The sequence below is a fragment of the Musa acuminata genome, chromosome BXJ2-8 (assembly GCF_036884655.1).
Source record: "Musa acuminata AAA Group cultivar baxijiao chromosome BXJ2-8, Cavendish_Baxijiao_AAA, whole genome shotgun sequence".
NCBI classification, from domain to species: domain Eukaryota; kingdom Viridiplantae; phylum Streptophyta; class Magnoliopsida; order Zingiberales; family Musaceae; genus Musa; species Musa acuminata.
In genome coordinates, this window is record NC_088345.1 from 11,142,541 (window position 1) to 11,169,182 (window position 26,642).

The 26,642-nt window shown below is 42.5% G+C and overlaps 1 protein-coding gene across 2 annotated transcripts; it reads right to left on the minus strand.

Moving 5' to 3' along the window:
- Nucleotides 1-304: 304 nt before the first annotated feature.
- LOC135583426 (actin cytoskeleton-regulatory complex protein PAN1-like) lies at nucleotides 305-26,001 on the minus strand. 2 transcript variants are annotated; one of them, XM_018830380.2, is made up of 13 exons: nucleotides 25,585-26,001; nucleotides 17,032-18,313; nucleotides 16,174-16,386; nucleotides 15,868-16,094; nucleotides 14,593-14,667; nucleotides 13,801-13,872; nucleotides 12,498-12,596; nucleotides 12,311-12,382; nucleotides 12,139-12,253; nucleotides 3,315-3,383; nucleotides 1,553-1,862; nucleotides 1,208-1,295; nucleotides 305-1,088 (listed from the first exon to the last, which is right to left on the minus strand). In XM_018830380.2, exons 1-13 carry the CDS (start codon nucleotides 25,702-25,704, stop codon nucleotides 621-623), a joined length of 3,210 nt encoding a protein of 1,069 aa, XP_018685925.2. In that variant the 5' UTR covers nucleotides 25,705-26,001; the 3' UTR covers nucleotides 305-620. The 2 variants fall into 2 exon arrangements, with proteins under 2 accessions (XP_018685925.2, XP_064977008.1); XM_065120936.1 differs by having other exon boundaries at nucleotides 1,208-1,298.
- Nucleotides 26,002-26,642: the final 641 nt, after the last annotated feature.

Genomic DNA, 26,642 nt, shown 5'->3' on the forward strand with positions numbered 1-26,642 from the left:
ATATCAATCCGTGATTGCGATCTGCCCAAGAGCTACAACAACAATAAGCTCACATCTCCTGCCACATATAAAATTCACCCACACCCACCGGCACCATATACAAAAAGAAAATGCGACATGGAGCAATCCATTCATTAGACAGTCATTCTTGAAGAATCTCCTACGAATATGATCGTCTTCTCTCATTGTCCCACAAGACTTGATAGATCAAAAAATAAAAAGCCATGAGGTACAAAATTATCCAGTGGCAGAAGCCTTCAAAAACTGTTCGACAGAAGTGAACACACACACACACACACACACACACAAGAAAAGTGCCTTCGGACGCTCTGCTTACATACAAAGAATAACCCAACATATAAAGAATGTCCAGTAGATAATATAAGACAAACTCATACATATATGGTGGAGAAAAAAAAAAAATAATATTCCAACTTTCAACCCCAACTAAGAAAACATTGGGAAACAACGAATATTATATATACTGCACACACGAGAACACAAGCCTAAGCAAACACCCAAACTTCCAATGAATTTAAAGAAACCAACGTTTTCCTTTGAAAAGCACATCTCTGCACTAAAACAGAAAGCCCAAAGCTTTTCCTCATAATGTACCCCTTCTAGAAAGCCCTCCAATTATCAGAATCTTGTCTCGGGGAATGCCCACCTGAAGACTTAAAAGGTCCAGTTGAGCCAAAGGGATCGGCATCATCGAAAGATTCAAAACCCCTTCTGTTGCCAACTTCTCTCTTGCTGCTAATTGAGTCAAACCTCGCCAGGGTTTCAGGCCGAGACATACTGACGTTGGAGTCAAACCTAGAAAGGCTCTCTCGTGCAGTGAAAGAACCACTCTCATGTGTAGCAAAAGAATCAAATCTGCCAAAACTATTGAAACTGTAGTCTTCTCGCCCACTATTGAACTTTGATGATGAAGCAGAGTTGAACATTGGAGAACTTGGAACAGAATCATCAAAGAATGAACTCTTCTCCTTCTCAAATACACTGCTAGCACTTGGAGAGTTTGATTTTATGGAACCAAAGTCAGACATGAAGAAAGTATTCTGAGCGCCACCCCCATACTCAGTCTCCTGTAAGGATTAGCAACTATAAGAAATGCATCCAGTGACAACAATTTCCTCTCCAATTTAAAAGAGGCAATACAAATGCAGAAAAGAAGAACAAGAGAATACAAAGCATCATTCTTTACCTTCCACACCGAATCAGTATCATCAAAGGTCCACGGTTCATCCATATACTTGTCTCCAGAGACAGTAGATTCAGCATCAACTTGATCACTACTGCAAAAGCAAATGTTTTAAAGGAGATTTTTTTATCAGGAATAACATAATACAGATTTCAGTAAAATTCGAAAAATATACAAGTTCATACAACCAAAATTTTGTTTAGTGACCTCAACCAATGAAAGAACAAAATGATTGCAACAGACATTCACAACTTGTTCAGCACATTGGCTGCTAAAAGTCATAATTCTGTCAACATAGACTCACATCAGATAAAGAAAAAAAATGAAGATTTAAGAGAACACAAATACCTATGACTTTCTTTAGTGTGTGAGGAATTATCATGTATTCCAAATTGGGTAGAGTTAAATGGGCTTTCCAAGGTACTTCCAGGACTACCAGGACTTCTTGTTAACCCTTCTTCACTGTTATCATAGGTTGATCCATTCATACGTTCATGTGGATCATAAAGCTTTTCATTCTTGCCATCAACATTTCTAGAAGATGCAACAGGGGAAGTCTCGTCCATGGAAGCCTTATCGCTCCAGATTGAGGGGGATTTGGGGTATTCACCGGAAGCAGTATCAACAACTGACATTAGATCTTTAACAACTGTAAATCCTGGAAGCAGATAATTACCGCTTTAGATTCATCAAGGAAGCTCCACAGATATATCAATCACAAGTTAAAAAAACTCCAATGAACAGCAAATCGTACATTCAGACAAGAATATGAAAAAGTCAGTAATGCTAAACATAAATTGTTAACAGTCTCATAATATTGTAAAAGTTCTCAATGAAGAATAGCTAATAAATTAGGCAACTCCAGCCCAACAAGCTCAGAAATAGAAAGCAAGAAGTGAAAATTCCATCAAAAGGCGTCGACAACCCTCAATTTTGATATTCAGATGTATCTTTTACGTGAAATCAAGAAAACTTGAACGAGTTAACATATTGTTTTAGACAAGCTCCAATGCATTAAGCTCATAAATATGTTTGAAGCAACAACTATAACATTCAGTATTATGAAATATATAAAATAACCAAAAAACCTTATCTTTGACTTGATTAACGTGGACCTAATGCCACAGGAGTACGACCCTTGCTAGAGGCAAGTAGTCTTGAGCAATAAACTGATTAAGCTGGTGACAATTATAGGCAAAAACTTTCTCATGCAAAGAAAAAAAAAGAGCAAAATCAGCTAAATAAATGTAAACACAACATAATGTGATTTTTATCTTAAAAATTTTGCAATCAAGTGAATATCCAATGTATTCATACAAAAGTGTCAAAAAACCAGGTTCGACGGGGTTTGGAAAACAAAAGGTTCAAGATAAAGCTAAGACAAAGGCTAATAGGAATTTGTATAAACATATATCTTTGTGAACAGTTAAGTCAATCCCAAATACAAAAGATAACAACAAGGTTATTGTTTTAGCACACATAAAATTAACATGGAACATTAAAACAAATGCTGAATGCACTTGATTCTTTTCAACAAGACATGCAGTCATACACTTCACAGCAAATGGTCACAGAAGTACAAAGCTTTAGAGAGGTTGGCTTGTCAAGTTGGAAGCTATGCCATTGGCACAGTTGACCTAGCAATACAGTGGCACTTCTACGATGACTCAACATGGCATGCGCCAGTGTCTTTGTAGCCTGGAATGTTTTTGACTCGTGCCAACACATACTGATCAGCAAGACAATCTCAAAAAGAAAACACACATAAAGGAGACATTGTAGAAGGACAAGTTTCTCAAAAGAAAAGCCTTAAAAACTTGAATTGTAGGTGCCTCTTGATGCATTGGCAATCTTATGGAATGTGCATGACTCGCACATTGTATTTTCTTCCTTCCACCTCAAGTCTACTGTATGGAGGTTGGTCCCAAAGCTCGCATGGCTAGCACATACATCAGGGTTACTATATGTGTGTATGGCAGAATATATGACAGTGTTGGCAATATTACACCATTTCCACGTAACTTGTGCTAGCACTTGTAATGTAGCATCAGTCACATTCCAGAAAGTTGCAAATGAGAGGTACTTATACAAAGAAGGCAAACAAAGATACCTTCATCCTCAAATTTATCCCAGTCTTCATCCCAATCAGCCACCCCTTCTGTTGGTCCGGATTCCCAGCCTTCAGAAAAATAAACAAGAAATGACCTTAGAACTGATAGGAAGAGATGAAAATGAAGGGAAAAAATTTAAGAAACAGACTATACACATGCACAATATCAAGGAAAAAAGATCAACTGCTTTGCATGTTGAGATCAATACTGGGAGAGTGTTTTGTTTGCTATAGTATGAACCAAGGTTCGTTGTAGTGTACCACTCATACCGGTTTGTTGGCACACCCCACTGTACCATGTATCGGTATAACAGTACAGTTTGGTATGTACCATACCAATGGCCGGTCGGTACACTGGTAAGGCGAACCATGGTATCAACAGCTCGTTTCTCTAAAAACAGCAAACAAACAATATGATATATACAATATCATCACTGTTTTCTGAGTAAATTAAACTCATTCGTCAAGAATCTTCGAACATAATCAGGCTACTCAGCTATGTATGTAAAAATTGTTTTGAAAAAAGAAAATTTAGAGAGATCATATAATACGATGAAATTATGCCAATTACCAGATATTTAGTAAGGTATAGCCCATTGTTTCCCAACCACAGCAAAAAATATTAATTGCAATCAAGCTAAAGTTTGGTAGCTGTGCTCCTTTCATCCCAGGAATTCTAAATATGTCGACAGTTAATAAAGCAAAGCGCAACTAAAACATAACAATAAGTGTGTACTTCTAAATCTAAAACCATAGCAAAAAAATAAATTGCAATCAAGCTAAAGTTTAGTAGTTGTGCTCCTTTCATCCCAAGAATTCTAATTTGTCGACAATTCATTAAAGCAAAGCAAAACTAAAACATTACAATAAGTGTGCTTCTAACATGTCATCCTTTGACTAGGATCACCAAGAACTTAAAATTCTATCCTTACCAATTTAGAGAATAACAAATTCTATACAAGTGCAGATTAGACAATCTAAAAGAACCACCCCATTGTCACGAACGGTCGTCGCGCACCCGCGACAACTTCGTTCAACGAACCGTTCGTCGCTTTTGTTTACATGTACCGAAGCTTGGCAACATGTTTTGCCTTGGTTTTGTGTTCTTTTGCTTGTAAAAATGTAAGTTCGAACAGGTTGTAGCGCTACAGTGCGACTGCTCACCGCACCGAGCAAATTAGCCCAAAAAGGCTCCATTTTCGCGTGCCACGGGTTGTTTTCTGCAGCCCGCTGCTGCACGCAAAACGTCAACCATCTCAACACCCTGGAACCACCCGGGTGGCACCATGGTGACACGGACTTAGCTGGTTTTGCCTAAGTCGTGCGGCATCCTTGCGCGTCCGTCCGCAAAGGTCAGCCTCCCCGAAACCTCCCATTGTCCCTTAGGACCAACAAAAGAGAGAACGGGTTAAAGAGAACGCCTCAATCGGGATTCACAAGCAAACATGTCCAAAAAACACTTCATAGACAATGCAAATTACAAACAGACTTTACAAGCTCTGAACAGTGGCACAACAAAGGGTAAAATGGTCCATTACAGACCGAAAAGCTCTCGCACGTGTCCACATGACACAACCTTAATTTACAAGCCTAAAGAGGCCACCACCCAACTAAAATGGGACTTATAAGCCTTCGGCTGCCCCTCTACACGTTGTACAAGGCATGAACATGCCAACAGACACGGACAGATATAAGCATTACATCAAACATCCTGTTTCAAAGTTTGTCCGTGACATTCTCCCCCACTTATCCCTTCGACGTCCTCGTCGAAGCCTTTGTGAACACTGCAACTCTTCGCCTTTGCTGAGTCTTCAATCTTCTGCTCCAGCTGCAATGCGCCTCCTGGCTCCCAACTGCTCTCCGCTGTTGTTTTTGAGTAGTCGACCTTTTGATCCGCCATGCTGCTTCAACTCGCCAATGACTCTGACTCTGGTGTGGGGTTGGCTGAGTTGTGTTGATCCTCGTTGATTCCTGCGGATCCACCAAATGAAGGAAAAGGCCATTCTTACTGCGTCAGTTTCTCAAAATTTCCACATGCTGCTTGAACTGGGTGGATGCTTGTTGGAGCTTTAACGAGCATCGCCTCGCAAACTTCTGAAGTTTTGGGTCCTTCCTCCACAAAATCTGCTCATTGACTCTTCTTTCAGTTAGTTGTCACATCCAAGTAGGTTCGCATCACTTCCGCTTTCGATTGGCATTTCGTTGGGAAATGAAGCGGACAATCTACTCTCAGTAGCACTGATCACCGTTGGTGAGGATTTGACAACTATTGTCTTCCATTATCTTCGAAGGGTCTTTGAACTTGTGCAAAGCTCCTCTGCTGGATAGATAAGAGAATTGGGGTACTCGGTTTCGCCCATTCTCTTAAGAGTTGAGAAGGCAAAGGTTACTTGACTTCGCCCGCCTCCTCGAGGTTGTACTTCATGCATCGAGCTGGTTACTGGCCTTCGCCTGCTCTTTGCTCACACTTCTGAAGCACTTGAAGTGTTTGCACTCCTTGCGTTGAGTTAGCTACTATGATTCACCTTCTCAATGCCATCGAACTTCTGGAATGCGGGAAGTTTTCACCCCAACTTGGAGTAATTCTCTGATAGATGAGGTCGCCTCTGGGATTGTACCGTCTTCTCCATCAACCCTGCCGCCTACTCTACTGAGTAGCAAAGGTACAGCACCGCGTACTGCTTGCTTCGTTCCTTGGTCGTGCACTCTTGCACGACCCGAAGTCCTTCACTTACGACTATCTTGATGAGAAATTTGATGACACCGGTCTTACGAAGTTTCTTGGCCTCTGCCCTTCAGCCTTGTCTCGGTACTTGGAGATTGCCTCTGCATACTCCACCTCCTCGGCCCCTTTCACGACCAAGCGCTCTCCCTCCATGAGAGCAAGGGATCAATGACTTTTACGGAAGTCCCGCCTCTGCGGTACCATGGCGCTGCCATGCCCATGGCACTACTATCCGTCGCCTCGCCTCTGAATCCCTTTTCTTCACAATCAGTAGAAATGTCTCCGTGGCACTCCTCTAAGTCCACCTCCATTCTGACTGATGCTTGATTTTGGGTAGCTAAGTCCCTCTGGACTCGTCGTCGCTTCCTCGCCCCTTTCGACCTCCTGCTTCAACACCTCTGTGTTCTCCAAGCAGTCTGTTTGGTCGATGGAAAGACAGACTGCAACTCCCATGCATGGCCTCTGCCATCACATTGTAGGGTTTGCACCGATTCTGTTCTCCTTAGCTTCCTTGGTAGCAACGTTCGCTTACTCGACCTTGTCCCCTGACTTGTCGGGCTCCCTTAAGCGAATATGAGCTCTGGAGCAGTCCAACTCTCCAGCTGCTTCGATCATACCTCTGCATGATCAAGTTCCTCCCATGGAACTCACTGGTACTTGCATTCGAACTTTTCCCTTGGTGGAACCCAGCCCCCATATGCTGATGACCAAGGCTTTCATCCGAAGCAAAATTCGATGCACGCACGGAAGACCCGCCTCTGCGATACCATGGCCTTCACTCCTTGAATCCATAGCCCTTCTTGCCGTCGTGTTGTTCACCGAAGTGGAGCTCCCAATAGCTCCCGATCATACCTCCATATGATCTAGTCCCTCCCGGGACTATGTCGTGTGTGTCGCATTGCCACGAACTGTTCCACCACGATCCGCTGCACCATGTCGCCTCCTGGTGACATCTCCATTGCATTCTGATCCTTGTGGAATAAACTCGAATTGTGAACCCTCCATGTGTGGCCTCTGCCAATACATCGCAGGGTCTCTTCCACCTTCGATTTTGTTCGCTCCTTTGGTAATCGACCTTCATCCACCCACTCTTGGGTCACACCTAGATGAAGCACCGCTCTAGGACAGTCCGTCGCCTAGTAGCTCCCGAAGTCCATCGACTTCACTGTAATTTGTGCACCATTGTCTGGATCCTGGGCCTCTGCCCCTACCAGCACAATCTCCGCTGCGCACCGCTTCCTTCATAGCAACTCGAATGGCGACACTGTGGCATATTATTCAAGAGTACCCACCTCTGCGTCCTCTTGCCCCGTGCTGAAGCCTTCTGTACCCAACTTCGCCTCCGCAAATTGAGTCGCCTTAGTTCCTCCTTCAAATGCTTCTCCGAGATAAGGTGCATGTGCCTCGAAGCTCCCTTTGTCTTTGGCACCATGCAAGATGAGTCCGCTCCGTCAGAATGAAGGACCCATGGAACAACATGATCCTACTCTTGCCTCTGCAAGAGTTCATGTCCTTGACCTCTGTCTAAGGAAAACACTGTGCCTCTGCTCCATGTTCCAACTTCTATGTTGGCTCCCTTCATGCGGCTTGGGTACTTCGCCAAGTTACGCCCAAGTTGCTCCGCTCCTCGTTTTTGCATTGAGTCGATGGTGGCCCTCGTGCCCACCATTCCATGGGTCAGCCCTCCCTTGAGTCCGATCTCCACATCGACTCCAAGTGTGCCTTCATTTAAGTTGTTTTAGGTTGCTCCTCCACTTGATCTCGCAATGCATCCACCAATGCATTCTCTCGAGCGAGATCATGCGACAACTCCTCGCCGCTTGCTCAGTCCATCGAGCTTCATGGAGTTGTTGTTTGTTGAGGTACTCCTCCTCAACATGTGAGGTCCGTCTCACATGATTCTCACTCTAGAGAGCCGGGACTTATCCCTCCTGGATAACTATCCCGTTGGAGCAATATCTCTCTTCGTTTCGGAGACCACCATCCCCTTGGACTACTCCGATCTGCTGAACAAACTGTGCACTGTTCTGCCTCCTGCAAACGCACTTGCTAGATTGCGACTCCATGTCAATACAGCCCCCGCTGCACCCCTCAAGGCCTAGCAACATGCTGAACTCGTTGCACACTTTAGCCTCCGACGGACGTATCCTTCACATGCCGAAGAGACAGTTTCAATGCTCCATGGCGCCGAGTTTCGGTCGCCTTGGGATGGCCACGAACATTCCGTCGTCCGCATACAAGCCCATGCATGAGTACCAAATTCTTCGAGTTAGCAATTCCCCTCACCTCTGTGAGCTTTGCATAACTCTTTTGGTCGTTGAGCAACTCATTCCACCTTGCATGGTCTCATTCTTGCCAAGTGCCTCGCTTGCCTAGAGCACCATCAAGTATAGTTGTCAACGTTGAGCCGTAGCTCAAACTCAGCCATCCCAACCTTTGTGCGCTCCAAATTCTTCCAAGCTTGCCTGTTCTCGTGGTGCCTCTTGCGCGAAGGGTTGGCCATTCCTCTGAATGCCAATCTCAGATGCCCGCTCCTCCGAGCGACTCTTTTCCCTACATCTCCATGCCCGTTTTCCCTCAAACGGTCGCGCGTGTGCTGACTGCCCTCAACGCAGCCCCGCTAGGTCCCCCACGTTTGCATGTCAAGTGTTTCTATGAGTGCTTGTCCCGCTCTGATACCATATGACACGGACTTAGCTGGTTTTGCCTAAGTCGTGCGGCACCCTTGCGCGTCCGTCCGCAAAGGTCAGCCTCCCCGAAGCCTCCCATTGTCCCTTAGGACCAACAAAAGAGAGAACGGGTTAAAGAGAACGCCTTAATCGGGATTCACAAGCAAACATGTCCGAAAAACACTTCATAGACAATGCAAATTACAAACAGACTTTACAAGCTCTGAACAGTGGCACAACAAAGGGTAAAATGGTCCATTACAGACCGAAAAGCTCTCACACGTGTCCACATGACACAACCTTTATTTACAAGCCTAAATAGGCCACCATCCAACTAAAATGGGACTTATAAGCCTTCGGCTGCCCCTCTACACGCTGTACAAGGCATGAACATGCCAACAGACACGGACAGATATAAGCATTACATCAAACATCCTGTTTCAAAGTTTGTCCGTGACAATGGGAGATGGGGCTTCGGTATAGTGTCGGACGTTGAACAATCTTTCACAAGTTCGCACATTAACTTGATGGGAACTTGTCTTCGCGCCCGGCACCCGGTGAGAAACTGTTTGTGGATTTGCAGTTGTTCGTTCAACTTTCTAAAATCCTTGTTTGCCTCCTTTCTCTCTTTTCTCTCGTACATGCAAGATGCTCGCTGAATTGCTTGTAAAGCTTCCCCTTTCGCGAGACGTCAGGACTTATCCGTCGCTCGTTCTTCGAACTAATCAACTTTCTCTTTTACAGGTCCTTCAGGACCTGAGTGAGGTTGCAAATTGGCTGACCCTTTGCGGACGCATATCGCAAGGGTGCGTCACGACTTAGGCAATCCCAGCTAAGTCTAGGAAGTTGGCACAAGGGTGCTTCACGACTTAGGCAACTAAGCTAAGTTCACATCTTTGCCGCAAGGGAGCCTCACGACTTAGGCAATTCCAGCTAAGTCCATGACACCATGGTAATCTTATTTCAATTAACATCAGATACATAAGAGGATAAGATCCTATTTTGCAAATGTGAGCCAATTATTCATTTATAATGCCTTTGGTCAATTTACTTGATACAAAACACCAATACTACTTCAAAAAACACTACATGTTTTTATATGGTCCAAGCAATACCTTATGCACATGAAACACAAAAGGCACAAACAATTAGTTAACCAAAGAAAAAAACATTGATCCTGCACTTCCAGTCCTAACCTAGGTGCGTAAGTTAATTAGGATTGACCAACCAACATACGAAAACTGAAAATCCAAACCACAATGAAAGTTTGACAAACTGTCTAGCCACATGTAAATCCAATTTCCCGAGATCCTATAAACCCACTAAACATCAAATGCAACGGATCATCTTTTTGTTACTTCCTATTACCATCTTCTTGTTTTAATTCCCGGCCCGATCTCATCCAAAGAGATTATAAGAGAGAGAGTCTGCTCACCCTTAGCAACCGTAACCTCATCTCTCTCAACTCTCTATGGAAACAACACCCCACTTCCCTCCTCTCTCATCTCTCCCCTTTTTCAAAACTGTCCAGGGAAAATGAATCTTCTAGCACTTGCGAGCTTTTCCGACTATCTAGAAAATTCAATGGCTAAAATTTGAAAATATTAGCATCTGCATATTTATCGTTAGTCGAATTATATATGAATTTCTACATTTCATATATTAGCATCCACATGAAAAACAACTTGATGAACTATTATGCACGAAAAACCTTCAACGACTACAATTTGAAAATATTAGCATCCACGTATTGATGGTTAGTCAAATTATATATGAATTTCTACATTTCATGGGAAAAATAACTTGGTGAACTAAAAGTAATACTTAGCAAGGGTAAAACCTATTTAAAGATGTTTCGAACTCTGTCTTCTGATAGTAGTATTTAGTGCATTATAGAAACTCTTACTGCAAGCAACTTTTCTTTCATTCAGGAACATTCTTTGAAAGATGACCATAACAATGATTGCCATATTACAGAACTGATTAGTGCTAGCAATCACTGGAACATCAAACCATGCTAGTGGCAGAAAACCCAAGTCCAGAAACAGATAAAAGCACTTCAATGCATCCAATGTTTCAGCCAGTGATTGAAAAAGGCGCTCGGGCGCTCGCCTAGGCGCTCGGGCGAGGCGAGGCGAGGCCCAAGCGCCTTGCAAATCTCCCAGGCGGTGCGCTTCAAACAGGCGCCGCCTGGGCGCTCGTTCGAGTCCAGGCGCTGGGCGCTTCGGGCGAGCGCCTGGGTAAACCAAGGCGACCAAACCAGGATTTTAGGTCTGGTTCGGTTGGTTAGTTGGTTCAATCGAACCAACTAAACCGATATAACCCTTACCCAACCCTAACCCGCTGGCGCTGCCACTCCCGATCCCGATCTCGCTGCTCGCCGCTGTAGCTGCTCGCAAACGCTGCCTCTATCGCCGCTCGCGCCTCCCGCTGCTCGCCGCTCCTGCTCCCGCTACCATTGCTCGCCGCAGTCACTGCTCGCAAACGCTGCTTCTGTCGCCGCTCGCGCCTCCCGCTACTCGTCGCTCCCTCTCCCTTCCCCGCTGCCGCTGCTATTGCCGTTGCTCGCCGCTCACCGCTGCCGCTGTCGCCGCTGCTTCCTCGTTTCTCAATCAGCAGGCTCAGTATACAATATACTATTAATATTAAGTTTATTTGAAATGATTAATTTTCAATACTATTAATAGATTTTCTTAATTTAATAGCACATTTTTATTTAAAATTTTAAATAATTATATTTATTAATTATATTATATATTTTTTATATTTTAGCGCCTCGCTTCGCTCGGGCGAGCGCCTAGCGCCTCGGGCGTTTTTGGACCTTGGCACCTAGCGTTTTTTAAATCACTGGTTTCAGCATCTCCGATGTTCCAACTTATGCTGGTCGCTAAGGAGTACCACTATGCCGTTCTAAGTTGGGTAGGGACAACCCCCTTACAAGATAGTCATCATGCATAGGAACTTTGAAACTCTCCGTTTCCTAGTACCAGGTCAGAACTTATTCTTCTTCTGAAAACTTTAAATCCAGGATGAATTTACATAATTTCCTTTTCCGTGACTTTTTTTCATAATCCCAAAAAATTTTATTTTCCACATTATTATTTTGACAAAATTTTAGTCCTCGTTAGGCATGTACAACGAACTGAAATAAATACTAGAAGATAAACGACAGGGTTATTCATATATCATAGATCTGAAGTGCTAGTATTTAATTTCATTTATCACTACTACAACCTAAAATATTAAAAACCGATACTTATACAACAATCATCAAGCATGAAATTGAAGAGGAAAATTGACTTGTTAATTCTTAGTTATGTACAGAGACCACGGACTCAGAATATACACATTAGACTTCGCAAATGTCCACAATCAAAATAAACAGCACCATGAATAACATGAGCAAAAGGAAGTTTGGGCTTTGGAGTACCAAAAGGAAGCTCAATTGATGTAGTTGCCTTAACATGAACATCATATTGTTTGCAACGTTCATTAAGAGCTTTCTCTAACCCCTCAAGATCAGATTGTATTCTATCAACACGAACCTGTAAAGTAAAATAAATCAGGTATGTGTAAAAAATCAAGCAAATGCAAAAGCCTACCTGAAGCAGACCATCAGCACTGCCACCTTGTTCCATCTTAACTATTGCATTATGCAATTCCATCTTTCTTTCCTACAAAACCAATCACATGGATAACAAAAAAATCACCAAGAAAAGATCACCTCCGGAAGTTGAGAGATATCGAGGTTGCCTTCCCATGTCCATTTTAGCATATCCTATGGTATACCTGAATATCACGGTGCTTAGCCTCTTCGACTGCCAATTTTGAAGCTAACTCTCCAACTTGCTTGTATTTCTCTTCATATTTTTTTGCCAACAACTCAACCTAAGTACATCAAATACATAAAAATTTCAAAGGAGAGAGAAAGACGTGTAGAAGGTGATCTGAGATCAGAAGTGTCTAAAAGAAACCAGCATAAGATTATCATGGTTCAGTGACCATGGAAGTTGGAACTCTCAGCAATTCACCCTGGCAAACATCTACAGTTTAGCAAAATAAGAAGTCAATATCCTACTAAAAGTACCCTTTTATTGATAAAAAGATGATCCTATCGAATTCAACTACAGAAGGTGACATATCAAAAAAGTGGAGGACAATACACCTTGACATCATTTAAATGTCACTCAACGAAACTTTTTAACATATAAAGATAAAGAGGAACTGCAATAAAAATGATAATAATAGTCTTTGTGATATGAAAATCTTAAACATCAGTGACAGTGACTTTGGAGATTTGCTAGCATAATATGGCTCAGCACCATACCGCCAACATGCCCCTTGTCCTGGTCAAAGCGAGCCAAAAAATAGCCTGGTCAGTTGTTAAATTGCCAGCTCCGCACATGTTATTCTCTCCCAAAGAGAACTTCATTCCATGGTAATGTGAAGTTGTGAACTATCTCCACCATTTTTTATTTAAAAAAGAGGCAAAGGTCATATTTTACATGGTTAAATAAAGGCTCTTTAGTTGTATAATGTTGATGGATAAATGCACTAGATACTACTAGTAATAGAATTTGTAAATGGACTAAAATATGTTATTGTCACCAACTGAATGAAAGAATCATGCATACTACAATTATCCAGTGATCTGGTATGCAAAGCATCATGAATCACAGTATGCATAAGTATTATAATGGAGATAAAAATCCCCAAATCACAATACAAGAGAATAGAGGGTTCTTGAATCACAATTAAAAGGATGGAGGGATCCCAAATACTGTGATTTCCAGACCCCAAAAATTAAAATATTCATCTATTGATTATTGGCAAAGAAGCAATATAAAATGACTCTGACCAGAATCCATGAGCAACAGTTTCAAATAAACATTAAGCTATAGGCAACACAATAAGCCTTTTAAGAGCATTTTCTAAGCTAATGCTTCTTATGGAACAATTTTAAGACATAGTATTCAGAAAATAGTTATAAAGCATAAACATAAAGAGCACAACAAAAAGGCAAGTGAAGTCATAATTATCAAAATTTTCTAGTATGAGCACCAAAGTAATTGAGTCAGTAAAATTGTGGTACCTCACGCCTATCAGCAGATGCTCTTTCAGTGATCTCATTTAGTCTATTGTCACATCTACTCTTGTAAAGAACCTAAAACACAAAGAAAAAAGATGTAACAGATAAGATGAATATTAATAAAAAATCTCAATCAGGTATGACCAAGCTAGGCTATAGAGCAAAAGGACGGGTTTAGCTTACAAAAGCTTGATTTGTAAGGACAATTGATTCAATTAGCGAAGCTACCACAAACGTGAGAAGATAAATGATACGCTGAAGCAACGCAAATAATGATCTTTTTCGTGCTGAATTATACAAATACCATACCAAATCAGAAATGTCATGCACAAGATTTTAAGTTTTTCTATAGTTCAATTGTGTAACTTATCTTTCTTTGTCTAATACTCCCAGGGAAATTGTGTAGTTACGAATTTTTAAAGTTTGGCTTAGATATTCCACATATCTAGCCTCTATCATAAACTAGAAATCATGTTTTTTAACGTTTTTGTCTCTCACAGATACAGGTAACCATAGATATCAAATTGTAATCGATGTCATCATTGATAGAATACTACTTCACCTTCATTTAGAAACTTTTACATCAAGGACAATGTCAACCACCTAATATATTTATTTGAACGGTGATAAAGTGGAATGAATTAGAATTTATGTTACTACCATTAAAATAACTTATCACTATGAGTATATGAAATAACTTACTTTCTGTCGAAAGAACAATGACCACCTTCGACTAGATATAAAATGTAATATATTGGTAAAAAGAATCATGCAGAGAATAATCATTAGACTCACAAGTTCTTGCATTTTGGTGCGATAGAACTCAATCTTCTCCCTTGAATCCATGATCTGTTTTTCCACTTCTTGAACCTGAAACCAGAAGAAAGAGAAACTCAATCTTATGTCCCATAGGAAACTAGAAGATTATTAAATACTTCAAAATATAAGTCAGTAGTGATCTACATGAGAGAATTTAGTTCATTAGGAAAAAATACTTCAACAAACAAGAAGGTCAACAGACAGTATCAAGCATCATGCTAGGACATTAAACATGGTGTCTGAACTCCAAACAACATCACCCAATTGTTACTGAAATTTGTCCTTGAAGTCCACGTTGATGTACTCTACCTTGTATGCCTTGTCAAAGTATTTTCCTAGCAGTACATGGGTGCACACCATCATGCAAAAAGATGTCACATAAGATAGACATTAAATTCTCAAATGGTCATGCACTAACATCCAGATCTAATGAAACACAACTGCTACTCCTGAACAAATTTCCATATTGACAATAGTATGATTCTGCAATGTAAATAACAGATTATTGTCACATTCAGAGGATGAAAGACCTATTTCCTATTTTAAATGGTGGTCTTAACAGAATAAGAAATTAAGTATGTGACCTTTTTTATCAAACAAGGAGAAACAGACACAAGGAAAAGACAGAAGACATTTTATAATGTATGAACCTGATAACTCCACCTGATGAAGCAAAAAAAGGTGCAAGGAACATCTGTGATGGATAGATAATAAAACTAAACAAGGTGAAAAAAGGAGCATAGGACTACTAAAATATGATTGCAGGAATTAGAAGTGATACTAAGGAATTAACAATATCTATAAGGATATTGAATCAATCATCTAGGATATCCTAGAAACAAGACAAGAAAACAGAGAAAAGGAAGCTACCAAGATCCGAATGATTGCAGATCATAAATGATTGTAGTTTACATGCTGTTGCTACTTAAACATCAGAGTATTCTTGCATGGTTCAAAGCTAAATTTGCCCACGAAGGAAGCTCAAGAATAGACACAAGATCACCATCTAAGTGATTACACAAATATATAAAACACTAGATTGTCAATAAACAATGAAACATCACATCTTATCCATTATGATGTGGGACAGTATTTCCAGAAGACTTCATTTAAACTGGATATCAGAACGTTTGATGAGACAATTTTATAGCTACATCTTTTTTATGCCAAACGGAAACATAAATCATGTTAAATTCCTCCATAGTCCAAGTACCCCAAAAAAAAAGGCTTTCAGAACAAAAGAGAAATCACCTTATTGTCCACATTTGTTGCTTCCTGGTTCTTCAAGTTCACTGTAGTCTGTCTATCGTTGCTGAGGTTTTTTAGCATGTGATTATCCAGTCCAGGTTTTCCTAAGGTTTGCTGCAGTGGTTGTGCTGCACTAAAAGCCTGTGATGGGTTAGAATTCTGTATCGGGGCCCTTATTCCAGTTGTTGGCATGACAGGATGAGATCCACGAAGAGATTGTTGTGGTAATCCTAATCCAGAATAACAATTAGCACAAGGATGATGTAAAAATCTGCAAAATTAAGAAAAGGTGCTAAGAAATATCAGTACCTGGTTGCCAAGTTGGAACGCCATAAGCAGCTGAAGGCATGCCTGTGGATCGCAGTAACGTCTCATCGTACATAATATTACTTGGAAGCACTGATGGCAAAGGAAACCCTTCTCGGGATCTTTCCATTAGATAGAGGGCAATACAGAACTCTCTCAAAGAAAGCATGCTATCATTATCTTGGTCAGATAGGTCCCACACCTGCTTTAAGACCTCTGGAAAACCAAAATAATAAACAATATAAATAATAAGACACGAGAGAAACATGTAATTTAATAGTTCCCAATGTTCATTCTTGGTGCAATACCCAGGCCTTAACCAAAAACGGCTAGAAAAAAATGAGTAAACTAACATCCTGCATGGAATGACTACGTGTAAATGCAGATTTACTCATATGCAGACATAGGACCCCCCGGTTTGCTCGGGTATCACTTATAATGGCCAAGTGCGAACCTAGTAAAGCAAACAATCTTCCCTAAATCAGATGTCCAAGAGAAAGATACTTGGGTATTAGTTAACTTATGGATGGGAAGCCATTATAGGCGAGATCCCGTTTGTTATAAGTGACTCTTTTACACCTTAAGAATTTACTTTTCTCATCTAAATAATGCAAAAAAGACAATGAAAACATGCAAAGAAAGAGACAAGCTGAAGTAGTTGTCAATATCATGTTGAATATCATGGAAAATTTGACTTCAATAGTAACAAGAAAAACAAAACCACAGTGATGTTAGAAAATAGTGGTCCTACAGCTACTCATGTTTAAAATAGAGACATTTTGCTAACTTACATGTGTAACTTTATTTGCTATTTGCAAAAGAATTTTTTAAAGAAACATTTAACTGTGATCTAGTGGCTACCTCTAGGAAGTTTCCAACTCAAGAACAAGGTCCGTGCCTGTTCACCCGTAATTTTTCCATCTCTGTCCTTGTCTACATTGACAAAAACATTAGTGTACTTCTTAATATCAGCTTGAGTTATCTTTGGCCATTGAATCTGAGGCTGATTTGGAGCTGAACTTGCAAGTCCAGCTGCACCATTGGATGCAGTCGGAGCTGAACTAGTCTTTCGGTTATCAAGTTGATTTTGTTTGACGTTGGACTGAGCCTGTTGCAGCTGGCTACCAGCAGGAAGAAGCAACCCAGCATTCTGAAAAGGATCAAGCTGTCCAGGCCTAATGAAACTTTGAGGACCAGCAGCCACTGAAGCAACACTGGATGAGTTGGCCATATTTTTCACTGATAAATCAAGTATATTAGAATCTGATTTTTCCTGCGAAGCAGCAGAAGAAACATTCGCTCCAAAAAATGAGTCAGAAGAAAAATCATTTCCAGATACAACTGGAGTATTCGGCTCATTGGGTTTAGATGGTGGTAAGTTCGGCTCAAGATGTTTTGGCGAAACTGTGGATGATAGTGCAGATTTCATTTGTGGTTTAGAAGGCACTCCAGTCGTGCCTGAAAGTGTTAAGCCAAAACCATCCAGGCTCTGAGAGGGGATATTGCCTCTATTAGGAGTCTGAGGTGTTCCACCAACCGAAGATCCACTTGACTTGCCACCAAGCCAATCAGTTGATAGGCTCAAATTGCTTGAGCTTGGCAAACGTGGACCTGCAACACTACCTCCTGTGGTTGATCCTAGATTACCTCCCTGCATTTGAGTTGGAGCAGCAGCAGCAGCAGGTGTTGCTTGAGGTGGCCTCATGAAATTGCTGTTTGCTGTGGGAAACTGTTGATTCATCACTGCATTTTGAGGCGATTGTGTTGGCCTGAAACCAACATTTTGAGGTGTGTTTGGTGCTACAGTGCCCAATGGATTAGAAGAAAGTGGCAAAGAATTTGTTGGGACCATAGATGTTGCTGCAGAATTTAACTGTGATGTAGCACCAAACTGATTAGGTGAACGCGAAGAATTTGTTGGAGCTGTAGGTGTAGCTGCAGAATTCAACTGAGGTGCAGGAGACGATACTGGATTTATCTTTGGTGGAGGAATCTTTGCTGAAGCTGGACCATATAGTGCTGACTTTACAATTTCAGTTGTCAGTTGACGACCACTTTGTGCCACAGTGACAAGTTTCAGGGCATTATAGAACTCTGGGCGTCCAAGGAAGCCAATTCGGTTCTGATCAGCATACATCCATACCTGCATAAAACCCGCATCACATATAAGGAGAGAAATATGCTCATCATCATTTGCATGACACATGCTTCAATGGTGAGCAAACTATGGGCTAAAATATAGCTGCCACAATGCTTGAAGCATTTACATTGAATCCAACTCGGTTATCATTGACCAATCTGACATGTTAACATGTAAAACCATGAAGCACCATAAAGGAAAACTTATTGTAGTCATAAGGACTTGAATACACCGTTGCAAGTACCTCGTTCACTGCCCAATTCAGAGTAGTACTTATAGTTGACAAAGATCAAATGTACAGAATGCATCAACCAAGGAATGTTGTTTCACCCAGGCTGATATGAAATGGACAGTATGTATTGGTCCAAGCATAAACCAGCATGTGGAGCACATCGGTTCTGTGCATTTCGATCCACAACAACAACAATAACAAAGCCGTGAGTCCCAACAAATCCATTTCAATCCCACCAATAAAAATAACAATAATAATAATTTAACAGGTTAAGGCCTGAGTTTGTGAGCCCTCTTCCTGACACAGACATGTTGCTGCTACCCGCCACCTAGCGTTGTTTCAGGTATGTTTCCTCCTCTTCTCCTCCATGCTTTCTCAACCTCCTTCCTCTTCATGCTCCTTTCTCCTCCACCACCTCCTCTTATTCCTCTTCCTCCTTTCCCTTCTTTTTTTCTTCATACTTCTCACGTCCTCTTTTCCCTCCACTGTGTCACGGACAAAACTGTAAACAGGGTGTTTGATATACGCAAAGGTGCTACACGACTTAGGCAAAACCAACTAAGTGTGTGACATATAGTATCGGAGCAAGACAAGCACTCATAGAAACACTTGGCATATAAACTTGTGGGACCTAGCGAGGCTGCGTTGAAGGCAGCCAGCACGCGCGACCGTTTAGGGGAAACAGGCATGGAGATGTAAAGAAAATGAGTCGCTCAGAGGAGCAGGCATCTGAGATTAGCATCCAGAGGAATGGTCAGCCCTTCGCACAACAGGCACCACGAGGACAAGCAAGATGGGAAGAATGCATAGCGCATAAAGGTTGGGATGGCTGAGTTCGAGCTATGGCTCGACGTTGGCAACCATACTTGATGGTGCTCAAGGCAAGCGAGGCGCTTGGTAAAGGATGAGACCGTGCAAAGTGGAATGGGTTGTTCAGCGACCGAAAGAGTTATGCAAAGCTCACAGAGGTGAGGGGAATTGCTAACTCGATGAATTCAATACCCATGCAAGGGCTTGTATGCGGACGACGGAATGTTCGTGATCATCCCAAGGCGATTGAAACTCGGCGCCATGGAGTATTGAAACTTTATCTTCGACATGAGAAGGATACGTTTGTAGGAGGCTGAAGTGTACAGCGAGTTTCAGCATGTTGCTAGGACTTGAAGGGTGCAACAAGGGCTATATTGGCGAGGAGTCCCAATCTTGCAAGTGCATTTGCGAGGGCAAAGCAATGCACAGTTTGTTCAGCAAGGCGGAGTAGTCCAAGGGGATGGTGGTCTCCGAAACTTCCAAAAGGAATGATGCGAAGAGAGAAGTTGCTCCAACGGGATAGATACCTTGGAGGGATAAGTCTCAATTCTCCAGAGGAAGAAGTATGTGCAACGGACTACACATGTTGAGGAGGAGTACCTCAAGACAACAACCCCACAAAACTCAACGGACCGAGTGAGTGGCGAGGAGTTGTCGCATGATCTCGCATGAGGTAATGCAATGATGGATACATTGTGAGATCCAAGTGGGGAGAGTGACCCAAGGCAACACAAAATGAAAGCACACTTGGAGCCGATATGGAGATCGGACTTAAAGGAAAGCTAACTCGTGGAATGGTGGGCGCGAGAGCCACCACCAACTCAATGCAAATCGAGGAGCAGAGCCACTTTGGTGTAACTTGGTGAAGTACCCAAGCCGCATAAAAGGAGTCGACATAGAAGATGGAATATAGAGCGAAGACATGAAGCTTTCCTTGGATAGAGGTCAAGGAAATGAACTCTTGCAGAGAAAAGAACGGGATCATGTCATTCCATGGGTCCTTCATTCTGATAGAGCGGACTCATCTTGTATGGTGTCAAAGACGAATGGAGCTTCGAGGCACATACACCCCATCTTTGAGAAGCATTTAACGGAGGAACCAAGACGACTCAACTTACGAAGGCGAAGTTGGGTTCAGAAAGCCTTGGCACGAGGCAAAAGGACGCTAAGGCAGGTACTCTTGAAGAATATGCCATAATGTTGCCATTCGAGTTGCCATGAAGGAAGCAGTGCGCAACGGAGATTATGCTAGTGGGGGCAGAGGCCTAAGATCCAGACAATGATGCACAAATTTCAACGAAGTCGGTGGACTTCGAGAGCTACTAGGCGATGGATTGTCCTAGAGCGGACTCATCCTTGGGTCCTTCATTCTAATAGAGCAGACTCATCCTATATGGTGTCAAAGACGAAGGTAGGGTTTAGAAGGCTTGGCACAGGACAAGAGGACACGGGGGCGGGTACTCTTGAAGAATATACTACAGTGCTGCCATTCGAGTTGCCATGAAGGAAGCAGTGCGCAACGAAGATTGTGCTAGTGGGGGCAAAGGCCTAGAATCCAGACAATGGTGCATCAATTTCAACGAAGTCGATGGACTTCAGGAGCTACTAGGCGTTAGACTATCCTAGAGTTGTGCTTCGTCTGGGTGCAACCTAGAGAGAAAGTGGACGAAGGTCGATTACCAAAAGAGCGAAGACAATCGAAAGCAGAAGAGGCCTTGTGATGTGTTGGCAGAGGTCACGCATGGAGGGATCACAATTCGAGTTCATCACACCATGATCAGAATGCAATGGAGATGTTACCAAAAGGCGACATGGTGCAGCGGATTGTGGTGGAACAGTTCGTGGCAATGCGATACACACGAAACTGGTCCCGTAAGAGACTAGATCTTACGGAGGTATGATCGGGAGCTACTGGGAGCTCCACTTCGGTGAACAACACGACGGTAAGAAAGGCTATGGATTCAATGAGTGAATGTCGTGGAATCGCAGAGGCGGGTCTTCCGTGCGTGCATCGAATTTTGCATCAAATAAAAACCTTGGTCATCAGCATATGGTGGTTGTGTACCACCGAGGGAGAATTTCGAATACAAGTACCAATGAGTGTCATAGGGGGGACTTGATCATGCAGAGGTATGATCGGAGCGGCTAGAGATTTGGACTGATCCAGAACTCATATTCGCTTAAGGGAGCTCGACAAATCAGAGGATAAGGCCGAGTAAGCAAACGTTGCTACCAAGGAAGCTAAGGAGAACATAATCGGTGCAAACCCTACAACATGATGGCGAAGGCCATGCATGGGAGTTGCAGTTTGTCTTTCCATCGACCAAGGAGAACTGCTCAGAGAACACAAAGGCATTGAAGCAGGGTGTCGAAAGGGACAAGGAAGCGACGAGTCCATAGAGACTTAGCTACCCAAACAAAGCATCGGTTAGAATGGAGGTGGATTTGAAGGAGTGTCACAGTGCCATAGAGGCAGATCTACCAATCGCGAAGAAAGGGACGTAGATGCGAGGCGACAGATAGTAGCGTCATGGGCATGGCAACGCCATGGTACTACAGAGGTTGGACTTCCATGAAGTCATCGATCCCTTATTCTCCTGAAGGGAGAGTGCTTGGTCGTGAAAGGGGTCGAGGAGGTGGAGAATGCAAAGGCAAACTCCAAGTACCGATACAAGACTGAAGGGCAGAGGCCAGGGAACGTCGTAAGACCGGTGTCAACAAGCTTCTCATCAAGATAGCCGAAAGTGGAGGACTTCGGGTCGATACAAGAGTGCTCAACCAATGAACGAAGTAGGCAGTACGTGGTGCTGTACCTTTACAACTCAAAGGAGTAGGCGGCAAAGATGATGGAGAAGATGGTACAATCCCGACGGCGACCAAAACTATTAGAAACTTGCTCCAAGTTGAGGTGAAAACTTCTTGCATTCCAAAAGTTCAATGGCATTGAGAAGGTGAATCACAGTAACTAACTCAATGCAAAAAGTGCAAACACTTCGAGTGCTTCAGAAGTGTGAGCAAAAGAGCGGGCGAAGGCTAGTAACCGGCTCGATGCATGGAGTACAATCATCGAGGAGACGGGTGAAGTCAAATAACCTTTGTTTTCTCAACTCTTAAGAGAATGGACGAAATCGAGTACCCCAATTTTCTTATCTATCCAGCAGAGGAGCTCTACATAGGTTCAAAGACCCTTCGACGAAACCTAGTGGAAGACAATAGTTGTCAAACCCTCACCAATAGTGATCGGTGATACTGAAAGTAGATTATCCGCTTCATTTCCCAACAGAATGTCAATTGAAAGTAGAAGTGATGCGAACCTACTTGGAAGCAACGACTAAGTGGAAGAAGAATCAATGGGCAAATTTTACGGAGGAAGGACCCAAAAACTTTAAAGTCTGTGAGACGATGCTCGTTAAAGCTCCAACAAGCATTCACCTAGTTCAAGCGGCATGAGGCATTTGAAAGACTAGCACATACCAAGGATGGTTTTTTTTTTTCATCTGAGAGATCCGCAGGAAACAACCAAGATCAGCACAACTCAGTCGACCCCACACCAGAGTCAGAGTCATTAGCGAGTTGAAGCAGTATGGCATATCAAAGTTCGACTACTCAACAACAACGGCGGAGTCCAGCTGGGAGCCAAGAGGCGCATCGCAACTGAAGCAGAAGATTAAAGACTCAGCAAAGGCGAGGAAATACAGCGTCTGCAAAGGCTTCGACGAGGATGTCGAAGGAATAAGTGGGAGAGAATGTCACGGACAAAACTATAAACAGGAGTGTTTGATGTAATGTCATGTATGTCCGTGTCTTTCAGTTTTGTTCATGCTTTGCACAACATGTAAAGGGCTGACAGTAGGCTTAGCAGCCCCATTTTTCTTTGGTTTTGATAGTCGTATGGGGATTTCGATCTATAGCGAGCATTTTGGACCCTTTGTTTTGTGATCGTTCAGAGCTTGTGAAGTATGTTTGTAATTTGCATTGGCTATTAAATGTTTGCTGAAATGATTGCTTGTGGATTCCGAGTGAAACGCTTTCTCTAACCTGTTTCTCTTTTGTAGGTCCTAAAGGACTATAGGAGATTTCGGTGAGGATGACCTTTGCGGACGGATACGCAAGGGTGCCGCACGACTTAGGCAAAACAAGCTAAGTGCGTGACAACTGTCTCCTCTTCTTCCTTTTTATTCTTTCTTCTTCTTCCTCCACAAGCATCTGTCTCATTGATTCATATTTCAATATGAAATTAGTGGTATGTACCAGCGAACATGACCCTATATATGGACCACCCCATTTCAAGCAGTCTAGTCGGACCAACTATTAGAAAAAAAAAAAAAAAAAATTATTTCACCTATATGGTTGAGTGCTCACTTTTGCAAGCCCTAAAAAATGAGTCAACTTCCCCGTACACATAGAGCCCACAAGTCGTTGTTGTCACCCGCCCATTGATCTTAGGTATTCTACCTCCTCTTTCTCCTCCTCTCACCAATTCCTCTTCCTCCTTTCTCTTCCTCCATTGCATCCTCTTCTTCGTTCCTCGTTCTTCCTCCCTACTCCTTCCTCCCCTTTTCCTACTCCACTGCCATCTATTCCTTCCTCTTATCCTTCTTCTTCCTCTTCGTGTACCATGTGTTGACACATACCGATTCGGCTAGGACAGGATCGGTACGCATGGTTGGTATGAGATGGCAATCCATCCATGGATAGAACTTTTTCTTGGATATGTGACCATATCAGATTTGAATACTCCTGACTAACTAATGACATTGGTTTATCCAAAACTTAATGGCCATAAGACATCCATGTCGCTGACTACAAATGGTTAAGACATTATTGCTCGTTGTTGTGGTTGTGTTGGTTTGTTTGAATAGTTCAAACGATCATTGATCCGTGCAGCAAGCTTAGCATCCTCTTCTTATAGGCTCTTATAAAATCTAGATAAACTTGAAAGGGTAAGGCATATTAATCCAATTTCCACCATATTAACCTCAATTGGTTCCACTCATCAACTTATCAGAAAGACCATCATCTTGTATTGTAACCTTCCTAGTTATTCCATTGTGAGCTCATCGTAAATTGCTCTACCTATTGTGTCATACCTATTGTGTCTACCTAGTATGATTGTACTAGGCACCTAACAGCAAGGCAAAACTTTCTTCAAAGTTGAAACAATATGGTTATAGGAATAAAAACGCCAGAAATGGCACTGGTAATTAGCAAAAAGATGAGAAGGAAAGAAAGCAATAACAATCAGACAAGCAGCGACCAAGAAGAACAAGATTGATTCAAGAAAATCTCAGTCATCAATAGCTTTATCAACCTTCAACTTAAGAAACTCCAACTTTGTTGACAAACATGAACATGAACAAAAAGTAAATTTCGAAAGCAAAGAGGAGAAGAGAACTACCAAGTACCGAACACATGAAATCAAAAAAAAGAAATCCTACTTAAAAATTCTTAACTAATAGAACCATTTCATTTCAAAGCAAAGTCGACCTCACAGATAGGATTTGACAGAGACAAAAGGCAGGCATCTCAGACTTGCTAATGTGGGAAAATTGTTCAAAAATGCGGACGAGAAACAGTGTTATAAAGCTTAGATCACAAAAATACGAAACAATATTGCTGGTGCACCTCTTTCAGGTTTTGAATGTCAGCATCAGTATAGCATGGGTAGACAATTTGGAACTCATAATTATACAGAAAAATATTTAAATGCAACGATACAATGGTTAAGAAGTTTCTTACTCTAAGCTAAATCGCGAGGCAGTCCAAATAAAATAAACGACATAGGTTTCACATCACCAGTTAAGAGAAAAGTAAATCTGATGGGAGAAGTGAATTTTGATGGTCGAGCAAAAGTAAAATGACTTTCTGGATTTGGCAAACGAACGTTCCGGTCATCGTAGCCATATAGTTTCAGATCTGGGTTTGGCATCTAGTTTGCAGATTTATGGGAACTGGATGAACTTTCAGCTATTTTCTACCCAAAACAATGACTTTCTAGAATCGTTTGAGATTGCCACATCTGGAATGACTTTGACGGAAGAATAGAGGCAGATTCTAAGAAAGCAAGAAATCATGAACAAGATCCGAATTTAAAAAAAGCAGCTACGGACCAAGATCCCCACCACAAATCTAACCCATTCGAAACCCTCGATTGAATTTCAACCAAAACAATCAGGTAAAATCTGCCAAGAAACACCGAAAGATCCAGAAAAGAGATAGCAACGGGGGCAACCTGAGCTAAGACGTTCTTAGGCAAATTGGACCCCTGGAAGAACGCGACCGCCTCAGGGCCGCTAATCTTCCCATCCCGATCCAAGTCCGCCCGCTTGAAGTACTCGTCAAATACGTCCATTGAAGCCGAGAATTCCCAGATCAGGTCCGCGCGGGATCTGCCGCGAATCAACCCAAGAACATCGATTCGGGCGCGAAACGACGGAGGGTGATCGAAAGCAAACAGCGAGGAGGTAACGGGAGGAGGATCGTAAGTTAGGGTTCTTTCTCCGGCTGCATTCGAAGGGGTCGGCCTCTCCTCGCGAGATGCGGAGAGTCCCTCGGCTCTCGATCTATCGAACGGGTGAGGAGGTGGGTTGCGATTTCATTTTCCTCTCGCTAGTTCCTGGTAACAGTCTCGTGATGATGGGTCGGTGGAACCCTAGTTATTCTTACCTCTGTTATTTTAATGAACACTCTAATATTGTACGTATTGGATCCCGACAAACGTGACGTTCGGGAACGGGTAAAGAAACAAGTCACCCGTTCTCTTCTCTTGGCCCCACTTAATCTGATAGAACCGGTGGGTCCGGAAAAGACCCACTCCGTGCCCTCCCATCGACGCGAAGGTCGGCCGGCGGGGAAGATGGAGCAGGTAGGAACACTAGGTGGCAAGAACCATGCGGACCGGTTCAAGTGATCCTAAGCGACATCAATGCATCCGCACGTTAATTTTGCGGCCGAGTCGACTCGGATGACGCTGAATGGGTGAGTCCGGCCCAGGTTAATGGGCACGAATCTTGATGTGTTGATCCGTGGGCCTAATTCTGTCGTGCCAGCATCTCCTTATATATCTTTTGATTTTGTGAACAGATCTTAAAGCATCAAATCGAGGGACATTGATATGATTAAGTTTCCAATAAGGGACTACAATCGATCCATCTAATTGATGATTCGAACTTGGTGGTGGTGGTGTTGCGATTGATGCATTAATGACGTGTGCTACAATGTTTGACATCAACATCATATGAAAGCCGAGCTGGCAAAGCGTACGAGACAATAGTCCAGAATAAATTAGGC

Excerpts from the sequence above, each read along its gene's own strand:
- LOC135583426 (XM_065120936.1), bottom strand. The coding sequence starts at position 25,704 with ATGGACGTATTTGACGAGTACTTCAAGCGGGCGGACTTGGATCGGGAT. Across the intron at positions 13,873-14,592 it reads GCACCAAAATGCAAGAACTT|GTTCTTTACAAGAGTAGATG; the intron begins GTGAGTCTAATG and ends TTTGTGTTTTAG. Across the intron at positions 12,597-13,800 it reads CATCTGCTGATAGGCGTGAG|GTTGAGTTGTTGGCAAAAAA; the intron begins GTACCACAATTT and ends TGATGTACTTAG.